Genomic DNA, 13,771 nt, shown 5'->3' on the forward strand with positions numbered 1-13,771 from the left:
ATTCCAAATTTTGGCCACACAGGTGTGAGCGCCAAGCACAATGTCTAGCGGATCAACTGTCGGGTATTCCTCCGTTTTGCTATCTTATCAGAGACTGTCTGGAACCCATCAGTACTCGTGTGGTATTGAAAGAGGTCGTGTCTTGTAAAATAATTGGACAATGGACTTCGGAGGTTCATGATTGCCTATAAGTGAGTCCTAATTCCAAGAATTTAGCATGCTCTAACACTCCAAAACGGCGATCCTGATTTGCTCTTGTCGGTGTCTTACTGGTCGTCGTGAAGATAGTCGATAATGTTTCCCATCTCGACGGTGAGCGATTTACGAAAGAAGGGTAGAGAGAATAAAATTGACAAGAACGGATGCATTTATCCGTAAAGCAGACGGATGAATACTATCCGCTATTCCGTCAAGTCCTCTCCTCAGATCCTACCGCTCCCATAGGATGTAGAGAAACATCAGTCAAACATTGGCTCGACGTTACAACTGAAAGCCCGGGAAAATTTGAGACTCGAAACCACAAAGACTATGTATTTTGCTACGGTAGATTAAGTGTATATCAGTAAGCGTATTTTCCACACCGTCAAACATCTTTAATGAGACACACGATGCTCCGCTATCCAGGGTGTAGATGACATGATATCTCCTTGGAAGGCGGTCACACCTGCTGTTGCTTTTCACCATTCGGTGTCTCGACACCATGCTCATGTCGCGCCTCTCGTACTGCGTCGATTTCTCGCTTTCGGACATACCACTGAAATCCTACCAGCGTTGTGCATGAGATAATAACCCATATTATAAGAATACCGACGTTCTTTCCTACTGTTTGAGGAAATTATACATGGAACGGTCAGGAACGTTACAAATTTGCAGAGCAAGTAAATAGTACTAACATGTATTCCGTGTGCCAAAAACTATTGTCCGAATAGCCTTGGACACATTGTAGAATGGGGTTGCATATCCATAATGAAATATTTTTGGAAGAACTTCGATGGGGTAAGAGTTCGTGGAGACATTGACTGGATTAATGGAAAGAATTCGAAACAATAATGACACAAAATTTGACAGCAATACTTACCTACAATCCAGGTAATCAGAAAGAAGGGGACGAACTGCTTCATCACGGTGATGAGAGACTCTAAGGCGAGTCCACTAGAAATATCGAAACATAAGCTGGTATAGAGGTCATCAAAGCAGAAATGACGTACACAGCAAGCATGTATGTCCAACTGACGATCCAGAACAAAACAAATCCTCCATGCCCATATCTACGGCGTGCCTATACATCAGTCTTTATTCTTTCAAGAATGGCTTGGTGCATACTTATGACCTAGATCCAATTTGAATGCCAGATTCACGAGCGAGTACACAAGCTACACGTCGAACTAAGTCTCGGATATTTGGAAAACGTTGAATTAAAATACTCACAGAGAGGAAAAAATACACAATGAACAAGGTTCCAAGACGCAGGGCAATAAGATGCCTAAATGATAGAAGCTTGGGTAGTCCTGAAGCCAGGCGAGCGCCATTCGCAATCGTCTGGTTAAAAATAGAACAATATTGAGAGGATAACTATGAAGGCCAACAAAAAACCAACCACTACGAAATATGACATAATCAAAACAAAAATGAGCCCAGTAGACAAGGTTGCGACGGCTCTATCTTGAATGCATCAGTATGTCTGTTCGAAATAGTTTCCAAAACATATGACATTACTCACACGGGTTGCGAAAATGGTATTAGATTAATAAATTTAAAGGATAATGGATTGACAATAGTCTGTGGTGACATAGCAATAATTGAATTGATGTTGGAAATTGAGGACATGTTCGCCCCAAATTCAACGGCGAAAGCCAGTTGTACTGCATGCATAGATGCTTCGACCTAATTCAAAAGAAAGTTAACGCATCAGCACTCCTTGTATTGGAATAGAAGTTGAATCACGAACCGAGGGTTTAATAACATAACGACTGATGCGTCAGAATGTTAAAGTCGTGTTACCAGGACATTGAGACAGGCGTACTAGGAATTCTCGTTCCTGGCCTCGACGGCGTATATACTGATAGCTTCTGTACCGTCATACGATACATTCGGGCTAGTAATCGAGTCCTGCAATCGCAAAGTAGCATCGGCATTAACTAATTAAACTTTAGTCTCGCTGTATGAATGATTAAATAATAGAAAAAAGCGGACTGACCGACAACCGCAACCCATGTTCGATCCTCTTTCACAGCTTGTGTCAATTCTCCTAAACCACGAGGGAAGGCGGTCAGCGCGGGAACGACCTCCCACAATATAGCGCCTCGTTCAGTGAGCAATGTTTTTGCAACAAAATCTCCCACTTGTCCACCATCAAAGTCCTTGCGCAATGTCAGTCATGTATCGAATGAGTATCAAGGATACAAGCACACCACAATCCACCCAGGTAATGTATGATCCGGGTTTTTCCAGGCCGAACCCCAAAAGATGGAAAATACGGCCAGGATAGTTATTGCGACCAGCATCACTCCTGGTATTACAGTGTTCAAATAAAGATTCCACGCCTTCTTCAGTTCTTCATCATCTCCTTTCCAGAAAAACAACCTTGACAATGGCCATAGCGGTAAGGTAGTCCTGTTGGAATTTTGGTCCTGTTCGACACTAGTCGTTGTTGACGCCATTGTGGAAAGGTAGACTTGAGAATGCTCCTGGGAATGAACAGTGGTAAGGAATGGATTAATGTCCTCTTTAGATATTTGCATGCTAGGAGTATTGGTGAGGCCCCAAATCTACACAAGGTGAAGCTGAAATGGCTTTATATAAGCCTTAAGCTCTGTGATGTGTGGAATGCGATTGAGTACATAATACCTTCGGAACTGTGAGATTCTGATAACCGTGAATGTACTGTGTAAATGCATCAGGAGTGGTATATGTCGGCCGAGAAAGATGTAAGAGAAGTCAATGCGATTATACACACCGGATAATCTTTAATCATGACCCATACGCTGACTGTTGACATGCTTACCGTAGCATACCAGAAGCTAATTTAGACGTAATCCGTCCCGAGTACCACGGCGTCCTGTACGAGCGTCGAGGAGGGGCTATATGCTACGATTTGACCTACAAATGTGGCGCACCTTACATTATTACCTTTTTTGTGGTAAAACGTTCCAACTTTGGCGCGCTCCGCGTCGGCAATGACGTATTTGCCACCTCTCGAGTCTCCGCCCGCAAAGGATTTAAGAACCAGTTAATCCATTATATCTGGAACAATAAATAGAAACAAAATTCAGGGAAGTTTAAAGAAATGTTTTTGTAGAAGTGTTATGAGTCTTCCTTTAGCAGGATTCGTTTATATCACCGACCTCCAGCCAAGATTTTGAAAATGCTTAATGAACCGGCGATCTCGATCAACCGGCACACATGAGCGGAGATTGCTTTCGCGATTTTTGGACGTTTCCTTCAGTCCCTGCACAAGAATCGCCGTCAACGAAACGTTTACAGCTATTTTCAAATTTTATATCGACAGGCCCAACCTCAAAGTATATTTATATAGTCGAACTTAAATTTCTGCTTAACCAAGGAATGCTCCGATGTTGAGTTTATATCAATCTATGGGACAGTCTTGCATATGCTTTCCAGTTTCAGAAGAGAACGACTCTAGGGACGTTGCTGATGTGGTGGTATTAATGTTAGTTCTCGTAGCTCGACTGTAAATGCACATTGACTATTTTGTTAGTTTCCGTGATTTTGCCGTCTTCAAATAGTTCAACAATGAAAATCCGTAGGTTTCTCGTCGCTCTGGTATTGATGGGTCTACTAATTTTGGTAATTACCTATGTATACATACACCAGCCCAATAGTTGTTTATTTCTTTTGCATTCAGGGCCCACTTCTTTACAGTGAAATCATTCTTTAAGTTCATGGTTTCAAGGACTCGTAACTGCCGTGCGTTGCAGCGGCCCACCTTACAAGTTTAACTTTAAGTATTCTGTGTGGGACTCTAAGTTTGTTCCAAGGTGGTCCCTATAGTCTGAGTAGTGGATCAGCCTTTTTTTTTATCGTCATTTCTTACTGACTTGTTTCCCATCACTTTGAATCAAGGCAATATCATTCAAGTCAGTTTGTGATCTGACTGTATCTGACGAACTACTTTGTCTAAAAGAGGAAAAAATGTAATCACGTGATGTAGCGGACGCAATCGACGGAGCCGTTGTGGACGACACATTTCAACGACCATCGACCAACCCTTTGTTCCACTCACCACCCCCACCCCTCACGACAGTACCAATGGTGCGTATTCCGTCTCGAAATGCTGGTTTGAATGCTGGGGCACCGTTTTCTGGGATTTGAAGGATGGATTTGGGATGGATGCGGATGAAGGAGTTTGGATGTACCTTGGGAACTCAGGCCTTTGGCGATTGGATGACTGACATTTTTTTGGGTTTGTGCACAGGCCGACCTCGCCCCCACCTACGCTGCTCTCATCCTCGCCGATGATGGTATTGAAATCACCGTGCGTCTATCCCCTCGGTTTTTGTATCAAAACGTCAAGGAATATTGATATGATTTTTGGACTTCTACTCGATCAGGCCGACAAACTCATTGCTCTGACCAACGCTGCCGGTGTCGAAGTCGAGCCTATCTGGGCTACTCTCCTCGAAAAAGCCCTTGCGGGCAAGAACATCAAGGATCTCCTGTCAAACGTTGGTGGTGGTGGAGCTCCCGCTGCCGGTGCTGCCCCTGCCGCTGCCGCCGCAGGTGGAGCCGCTGCTGAGGAGGCACCCAAAGCTGAGGAGAAGGCTGAGGAGAAGGAGGAGTCAGACGATGATATGGTGCGTTTTGTGTCCATGGCCTATCTGGCGATGAGTGCTGAATGCTTTCCTTTTACAGGGCTTCGGATTGTTCGATTAAACATCACGCTCTCGTATATATGTTATTTTGCCCATCATCCTCATACATATACACACCAAAAAACTTCTGAAAACACTCATATCTTGTGTGCACATGAAGACCATCACGTTTCATTTCGATCCGGCATTATTGTACTGTTATATTTTCCCTCAACCTATTGGGTGACTGCTTTCTCGACCTTCAAAGTTCAGGCACGCAGTTTTTTTGTCTGTATGAGTGTCGGGCTACCCCGTTCTTTATAGTGAACATATCTTAATGATTGAGCGGCAATGATTCTGCACAATTCTGCTGGGTCATAAATCGAATTAAGGTATCTATTCAGCAGTGTCAAATGTGTTGATTGGTTTTGGTTCCATCGTGTCCTTTGCATGTCACTGTCCCTTGTCCCTTTTCATCTTCTCCATATGTTTTTTATCTTTTAATTTTCAAAGCTCCCAAGGCTGAAGATTCGAAAAACCTCCCATTGATCGGTGTAAGAGCCTCCAGATTCAATCATGTGACGTTGCACGGTCCAGGATGAGCGAACAGGACATACTTTGTTTTCCTACTTCCATGTCATCTTGAGCCTTTTCGTTAACTATCGAACTTACATCGTTATCATGGTCAATTCGGCAACTATTTAAGCATAAGCATTTGGATTCTTGGAGATTTATCACATTAGGTATCTTAGGTATCTTTCGTCTACGCGGATAAGTATTCTGGTACTTACATTTTTGCAAGACCACATTGCACGGATTTTGGATTTAGGTTGTTCTGAAGATATACTTTCAACATTGGATCTCCTCTCCCACAATCGCGTCAATAATGGAGGAAAACTATAAACAAGCAAAGGAGGATTTTGTGTCTGGAACTACAGGGTCCTCTATAACACACATCAATGCCATCTCCCTCGTCGCACTGGTACGTCGTATTATTAGTATTCTACAAGTACAAGTTGATGTACCCGGCTTCAATAATGCTATAGACTTCTGTCGCTCTCTACGCTGCCGTCCAAACACGCTCTCGAATGGCAAAATCAAGCACGGGGTTCTTTGCGTCGTGGGTGCTTCTCATTCTGCCCATGCTGTCCTCTATGACGGTCGCGGCCGAGTACCCGCGAGTCGTTTGGTTGAGTATAATTCTGGCAGGGTCCACTGGGTGGGTGCTGAGGATGCCATTAGTAGAAAGAGGGACGCCGTTGCCTTCCAGTCAGAAGTCGCCTGCGCGTAGGGTTACCCCAGGTGTTGGCGGGACGGTTGACGTCGACGTTGGTGTTAGTTCTGGAAGAAGAGACGGTGAGGCTGGGTGGAGGAGCATGCACGAGAAGCAGAGAGCTGTCAGGCTACCACCATTACCTGCGTTGACAACGTACAGGGCACATATGATGCTGATGACGGTCCTTGCCATTCTCGCCGTGGACTTTCCTGTGTTTCCGAGATCGTTGGCCAAGTGCGAGACGTTTGGCGTGTCCTTGGTGTGTAATTCTATTCCCAGTAGAATGTTTGATTGGGGAATATGACTGACCATACCGGGATGTTTGTCTTGCTTAGATGGATCTTGGGGTCGGTTCATTCGTATTTTCTCAAGGCGTAGTTTCTGCTATACCACTCATCAAAGACCCTCGCTACCTCCGTGCTCCACTCATCCCGAAGTTACTAAAAGTTGTACGGAAATCGTTGCCTATCATTGCGCTGGGAATAGTGAGGGTGTTGCTCGTCAAAGGCACAGAGTATCCGGTACGCGGATTTTACTCTTCGTTGAACGGTTCACGGCGGGCATAATGACATTCTTGTGGCTGTATTCTAGGAACATGTCACCGAGTATGGTGTCCACTGGAATTTCTTCATTACTCTCGCTCTCTTACCAGTTCTTCAAGTTCTGTTGCATCCCTTGCTTGCTTGTTTCCCGATTTCAAACTCGGTTCTTGGCGTCGCGATCGGTGTTGGTACGTCCATTTCCTGAATATATGCGTTCAGTTACTTGATTCTCCTACAGTCCAACAAATCGCATTGTCGGAACACGGGTTCGGCTTGCAGAATTACGTTCTTTTGGCGCCCAGGACGTCGGTGGTAAGCATGAATAAGGAAGGACTGGTATCGTTGCTTGGTTAGCCCATTTCATCTCTTTCTTTATTCTGCCATTAACATTGAGGTCTCAACCATCGTCTGCTTTATGTCAAATAGGCTACCTCTCCATTCATCTCCTTGGTCTCTCAACCGGGACGAAAGTCTTACCGCCAACACCATCCTTCTACGGCCGGCGTCAAAAAGCACTCGCCAAGTCTCTCGATAGTGGGGTGGGCGGTGGAAGAAAGCGACGGAACAGTGACCCCATGGACAGCGACGAAGAAGAGGAGGAGGATGTAAAAGGCAAACTCAAGCAAGGTAGCGGGAGCCCGACTGACCTTGACTTGTCGGCGCCTAGACAACTGGACAAGACGGCAACGGAGCTATGCGGGTATTCGATCGTCTGGTGGGCGCTTTTCGGCGTGGCACGGCTAACCGGTGTGGATGGCGGGTGGAGAAGGGGAGATGGAGGTGTTTCAAGGAGGATGGTGAGTCCCGCTTTGTGTCATTTTATCGAATTTGGTTTGTGATTGATCTGTGGAATAGGTCAACATCTCGTATATATTCTGGATAGCGGCTTTTAACGTTTCGTTCTTGCTGTGCTATGTCGTCGTTCTAGACCTATGGATATATGCAAAAGGCCCCTCGAAAGCGAACACCCAGAAGAGGTTGGATAAAGATACGACGCCTGCTATGGTCGAGCACGAGAATCCGCCCAGGTTGTTGGAAGCAATTAATGATTATGGCCTGTCTGTTTTTTTGTTGGTAAGTTCTTGTTATTCCATTGTGATATTGTTGCGATGTAATATCCTTTATTCACGTTCTCATTCTTGGTTTGATTGTAGGCGAATGTTTTAACTGGACTTATAAACCTGAGCATGTCCACAATGTATATGTCGGACGCGAAAGCCATGTTCGTCTTGAGTTTGTATTCGATGGTGTGCTGCGCGGTGCCTTGGTTTCTTAGCAGCAACAAGAGAAAGAGAATGGACACTTCGAGTCTAGGCGTTGTGCAGTCGGAGAATAAATACAAATAACTATCTCATCGTGCGTTAATACGTTGTTTAATCTATTTGAGGATCGGAACATATTCTTAGCCTTTGGCCCTTGGATATCGGTGATAATATGTGGCTTGAAAAGCCTCGGACGATGATACTTGAGTGTCTTGGGCATTCGCCTTGTTATTGGCTTGGATAGAGCGGCGTTGATTGGCTGAGCATTACTTCATGTTGTTCAACCTTTCCTTCATATTTATTCTGCATCTTTTCAATCCTCTATGAAATTTGGATGCGACATGACTTTCTGCATGCAGCGTTGAAATGTGATTCAATGAATTGGAATTGGCAGAATAAATTTACATGGAATTTGTAGTGAGCAGGCTAGACCTGCGTCCGTATTGGCTGCTCGTAACCGGCGCGCTTGCCCCGATGCGGCAAGGTTGAATGCCACGGTATCACATTGCTTACTTCTTTCCTCCATGACCTCCTTGCCCTGTGCTCCGAAACTGTCAAAGAACCTCAAAGAACCCAGATCGCAGCACTACTGCAGCATGTTCTGTGTACATTAATCGGCACAGCCGTTGAAAACTACGAAACCAAGGCCACGGAATGTTTTGAGTCCTCTAGGCCAACCCCAAGCTAATCTTGAGCAAGTCGTGAGACGGGCTTGACATGCGACATCGTCAAGAATGAATGTTATTTGCAAGAATGAAACGGATTATGGGAGTCACTACCTCCCCCCTGATGGATGATCGCGCCAATGGGAGCGGAGGACCGTGCGGAATGAGAGCATTGTCGAGAGTCCAGACCATGATTCGACCAAATGGTTATTTGCATCGACACCGCCGAATCTACTGGGAAGCCTTATAACTTACCGTAGAGTCGTTCGTGTCCATTTTTCGCTTTCCTTTGTCTTCTCACTACCACAACGTTGGAAGGCCCGCCTTACATTCACTCGCGGAAGGATCGTAATTTTGCTTTCACGCTCGAAGGATTCGACGGGGAGGGACCCAGGTCTTTTCATTTGTTGGCTATTTAACACAGGCGTCGCAACAAAGATATTCCGGCGGAAACAATTTTACATTCGCTAGACATTGGCTCTACTAACCACTCAGTAAGAGACATCCGCTCCAAACTTGATCCTGCTGCTCAGTAATCTGTGCTAACCTTCGTCAATGATAGACATCGGGCGAATCACTGTGATTCTGTACTCCTGATTCTAATTTCTCACTCGCGGAAACCAACATTGTCAAAAATATCAACAATGCGCGCCGTCGCCGATGCCAGTGACGCCATTGTTCACCACGACGTCGATCGAATATCTTTATTACCCCCGGAACTTCTTGGGGAGATATTCACGTACACCTCCTCGTTCGACCCGGATGCGCCTCTCCGCGTGGGCGAAGTGTCTACTCTATTCCGTCGCACTGTCCGGACTACACCGCAGGCGTGGACGCGCCTTTTGCTATCGTTGTCCGTCTCGCCATCGGATCTGTTGCAGGATGCAAACTCCGTTGAGGACGCGGATGGGAGGGCCATTAGGAAAGCCGAGTTATGGTTCGCAATGAGCAAGGTGACTCTTGTGGATGTAAGCATCGAGTTGTCGTCTTCCGCTCAAGGCCCCAGCAAGAATGGTTCGAGGAATCATACACATATCCTAATACCTATGCGTGGGTACGTGTATGGTCACTGCCCCTTAGAGAGACGAAATCTCATAAACCTAGCCAAAATTTACAGGACGTACAAATTGATTTTTCAGAGCTTATTTTGCCCCATGTGTTGCGGAGCTTCACACAGCGGATACGGGCGCTAGATCTGCTTACGACAACGGAGAATGAGGCTCAGGCTTTCTTGTCTGCTATGTATCCCTCACCGGCGAATTTATTGTCTCATGTTGAAGGCGACCAAGTCTATCCATTGCAGAGCCTCGCTTTCCATGCTTCGTCAGATGGATCGGGTCATGTCCCAAACAGACGTCGTACTGACCAGGTCCGCGCCATCACGAGACGTGGTACGTGCTCGAACATCAACACAACGACTGGCGCGCTCGTCCTTCCATCTATTCCATGCTTAAGGCACCTCTCGTTTTACAATCATCTACTTCCACCGCTCTCTCCAGAAAATGTCAAAAACTTAAGGGTGCTACAACTACATTACCCGCTACGCTTTTCACCAATATCCATTACCACGTTGTTGGGAGTACTAAACGAGGCCAGGTCGTTAGAGAGGGTTGAGATTGAGGCGAGAGTCACTTTGGAGAACGTATCACCTTCCAATTCAACTTCTCCTTCTTCGAATTCTGCGTCGGGAAGTCATAATATCGCTGTTTCTCCACCGACAACTCACCCTTCCAACCTTGCTACGGTAGCCTTGGTACCTCTTTTATCACCGTCAGATTCCAACCATGCTCCTTCTGCCTCTTCGAGCCTGTCCTTGGATTCTCATTCGACCTCCAATGATCAGTTACCGCTCATCTCTTTGCCGCGTCTCACATATCTGCACCTTCGGATCAACAACCTTCCGTCTGTGCTATCACAGCTTCTTTTACCTTCCCTACATACGCTTAGTATTGACGATCTAGATGGAAAGAGGTCTGGAGCTGCGAAGCAGATGGCTGAGGTGCTCAGAGGGTTGCTCGTCAGGATGGAGATGCCTGTCGATGATGTGGAAAACGTGGATACTCCAGTTGAAAAGAAAAAGCAGCTCGACGTACAGAAAGGTCTGGAGGTCTTGGATATGTGTAGTGTTGCTCTGCCTGCATCTCAGGGGCACCATGGGGGACTGATATCCGCAACCGATGCTCAAGCGGCGCATGCGGTGTGGGCGTGGTGCTTCAGGCGGATGAGGGTTCTTAAGGAGATGAGGGTTAAAAAGATGGACGCGGATTCCTTGTTCGAGTTGATCACACCACGATTGCGGACATCACGTTCTGGCGTAGACGTTGGCGCCGCCGCCACTACCAACTCACATGGTCTCGAAAATGGGCAGAACGAAAAGGACGATATCCCTCTGCCTGCGTTGCAGAAGCTCGTCGTCGTCGAACAAGACGCGTACCATCCTAAATCAAGTGCTGCACTACATCGTATGAATGCTTGGGGACACGGCGATAACCATGAATTCAGTTCCGCCGTGTCATCTTCTCCCTTCGACGCTCCTCATTCGCCAGCTTCATCGAACTTGAATTATATGGATGGCTCTTCGTCGGCATCTCAGGACCGCAATATGGATCTTCAAGCACAAGGTAGTGCGCTTATCAGGTTCCAAATGAGACGGCCTGAGGTGGAGGTTATTTATGATGCTTCGAGTAGACAAGTTGTTTCGTCTTCGGTGGGCGTGGATTTTTTGGATTTGTATGCAGGCTGAGAATGCTCTTATCAATCAAGTATATGCATAGAGTCGGCAAAAAACAGGTTGTACCAACATTCGGTAGTACACACCTTCTGGGGTCAATGAGTGATTTGGAAGGAGTTATTTCATGCTATTGTCGTCCGCTGAGCTGTATCTCCAAACCTGCAGACAACCAGATCACGCAAGCGGCAAGGCTTCTCAACTACCTTGGATATAGTATGTTCAATCGGACCACAAGGTGTGATAGTAGACTTGGAGGCAGCCATCTTATCAAACCGAGAATTGTCAATCTTACGCTCTGACCACCGGGCCCTTTCGAGTACGTGTTCTCAATGCTCAGCTGTATGGGCATGAACAAGCGCCGATGAGATATCCATAAAATGTCAATGACATTCTGTTTCAATATGAGTTGTATTCTAGTTACTAGTATCTCACAGCTTATCCATAGCATACCATATACCCTGAATTTGTTCTAACTATGAAATGTATGTGCATTTACAGTTTTGTCTTTGAAAGTCGATATGTCATGATTGTTTTAAATCACCTTACCAATCTATCTAAATTCCACGTTTTCTGTTGTATTTTAATCTGGAAAGCTCAACAGTGAAGAATGCGATAATATCGTACGTGATTATCATTACATGGACCAAGATGTTCAGTTTAATCTCTGGATCCGCGGAACCGACTCCATTCCCGTCGCGGGACCTTCAACTACCCGGCCGTCACCTTCAGAATTCAGGAAATGAGTCCTAGGCGTCAATGAGGCCGCTTCCTTCGGATACCGGGACATTCCCTTGCCGGAAGGTGTCACTTACAGGGCGAAGACGGATTTAAATTTTTAATACCTTAACATATACGCACACTCAATTATAAGTTTGTTACAATTTCAAGACAAATCATTTTCACAAGACCTCGAGTCACCGTACTTATATTTGTCGGGTAACGCTAGACCGACTTACTTACCCTGCTACTGCTGGGCGCTCGGAATAATAGTTTCCCATATTTAGCCGCTGATAATTGTATACCAGTTCACCCTCCAATGTACCAAAATCTCGATAATCGGTCTCAGGCGGCGACTTGGGCAATTTTTACTGAACGCAGGCGGTGTGATTTTAGTTGTTTGATGCATCTGAGGTGATGCAGTGGTGAAAATATATGAGCAAAATTCTGTGACTTGAATTGCTCTCAGCAAATGGGGAGGTGCATCTAATAAATGATGACCTCCGCAAGCCTGCGTCATAAGCACGGCGTAAGTATAGGGGGATGATTGGCGGCTTCGATCATCAAGCCATCATGCTCAATATGGCAGTTTTTACCATACATGGAAGTTCCTGAGGGGACGTGCTCCCAGCGCTGGATCGACCATAATCGATCAGCTCTTTTGCCTATTTTCTACATTTGCTGGAGAAAGTACCGACTATATCCTTGGAGCACTCTTGAGTCGCTTATGGTAACTTTCAGATTGATGGCATCATATACATGCAATGGCATACAAAAACTGAAAGCCCGTGGCGGTCCATACTTTCGGTAGACTCGGGAAATCATCACAACTGTTAATTGTACATTACTGGGCACATTCGGGTTGTTAGCATAGAATATACTCTGACCTGCTAGAAATAGTTCTATCAGACAGTGTAACGGACATAGGGCCAATGCCTTTGCGTGAGTATCATTGGACGCGACTATTTATGAAAGACTCGATTTATTTGTGTTTCACACAATTCTACTACCTACTCCAGGTTCCAAACAGACAAACCAACAGCAACCAGGGTGATTTATTGCTATGCAAATTTTACGCAGGCTTATACTGGCAATGGAGGAGTGAAGTTGGGTTTCTTCAAAACCCAGAGTAGTCACCGGCTACAGCAATTCTTTAACTAACCCGGACTATCGCAACCATTTCGGTCATAAGATAGTGCTTCCCAATATGATCAGGATCACTCAAGGGGCTTTGCCATTCTTGAGCATAAAATTTACCTAGGTGCCTGGCGGACGATGGCTTTGTTCTAAATTGGTTTACATCTCCGCCAACTCCAATTATTTTGTCCCTGGAGGTTATCTCGCTTTATATTGAAGACAACTCCAGACGTTCTGCAGGTTGTCAGCTTTTTGAGGCTCGGTATAAACTGCGCATTATTATCAGTGGTTGATAAGCAATGATGCATTGGAACTTTCTCGAATGACTGCATATTCATGCTCCCGTGAGCGGAGGAGGAATCGTAAAATCTGTAATGCAACTCTTAAGTATATTAGTGGGATGTAAAACTTAGATTTCACTTTCGATGACATGATGACTCATTCTCTATTTTCACGAACACAACGCGCAATGACGGACCACCAGCCGGAAGAGTCCTAGCCTGCCATTAATCGGGCATCAACAAGACTTACGTATCCCTAGCCCTATCCCGATTTTGACACGTGCACCGATTGCAAAGAGACGGCATCGCACATGTTCATCAGATCCAGGATGCTAACAGCCAATCCATG

The 13,771-nt window shown here is 45.6% G+C and overlaps 4 protein-coding genes across 4 annotated transcripts; 3 read left to right on the forward strand and 1 right to left on the reverse strand.

Annotated features, from left to right (window-relative positions):
- Positions 1–658: 658 nt before the first annotated feature.
- JR316_0012813 (Nitrosoguanidine resistance protein SNG1) lies at positions 659–2,660 on the reverse strand (the record flags this gene model as incomplete). The annotated part of the gene is made up of 12 exons (XM_047898432.1): positions 659–822; positions 894–1,019; positions 1,079–1,152; positions 1,209–1,268; positions 1,324–1,373; positions 1,429–1,539; positions 1,598–1,658; positions 1,721–1,884; positions 1,949–1,970; positions 2,024–2,138; positions 2,198–2,360; positions 2,412–2,660. 12 exons carry the CDS (start codon positions 2,658–2,660, stop codon positions 659–661), a joined length of 1,359 nt encoding a protein of 452 aa, XP_047741980.1.
- A 1,609-nt stretch (positions 2,661–4,269) lies between these two features.
- Positions 4,270–4,893, forward strand: JR316_0012814 (60S acidic ribosomal protein P1-alpha 3; the record flags this gene model as incomplete). Its single annotated transcript, XM_047898433.1, has 4 exons — positions 4,270–4,272; positions 4,436–4,495; positions 4,572–4,814; positions 4,873–4,893. The coding sequence occupies 4 exons, from the start codon at positions 4,270–4,272 to the stop codon at positions 4,891–4,893; spliced, it is 327 nt and encodes a 108-aa protein (XP_047741981.1).
- Positions 4,894–5,697: 804 nt separating this feature from the next.
- On the forward strand, positions 5,698–7,975 carry JR316_0012815 (GPI-anchored wall transfer protein 1; the record flags this gene model as incomplete). The annotated part of the gene is made up of 8 exons (XM_047898434.1): positions 5,698–5,793; positions 5,858–6,346; positions 6,423–6,608; positions 6,679–6,817; positions 6,868–6,978; positions 7,056–7,426; positions 7,485–7,703; positions 7,784–7,975. The coding sequence occupies 8 exons, from the start codon at positions 5,698–5,700 to the stop codon at positions 7,973–7,975; spliced, it is 1,803 nt and encodes a 600-aa protein (XP_047741982.1).
- Positions 7,976–9,200: 1,225 nt separating this feature from the next.
- On the forward strand, positions 9,201–11,299 carry JR316_0012816 (uncharacterized protein; the record flags this gene model as incomplete). The annotated part of the gene is made up of 2 exons (XM_047898435.1): positions 9,201–9,610; positions 9,661–11,299. The coding sequence occupies 2 exons, from the start codon at positions 9,201–9,203 to the stop codon at positions 11,297–11,299; spliced, it is 2,049 nt and encodes a 682-aa protein (XP_047741983.1).
- Positions 11,300–13,771: the final 2,472 nt, after the last annotated feature.

Source organism: Psilocybe cubensis, chromosome 13 (genome assembly GCF_017499595.1).
Source record: "Psilocybe cubensis strain MGC-MH-2018 chromosome 13, whole genome shotgun sequence".
Classification (NCBI taxonomy): domain Eukaryota; kingdom Fungi; phylum Basidiomycota; class Agaricomycetes; order Agaricales; family Agrocybaceae; genus Psilocybe; species Psilocybe cubensis.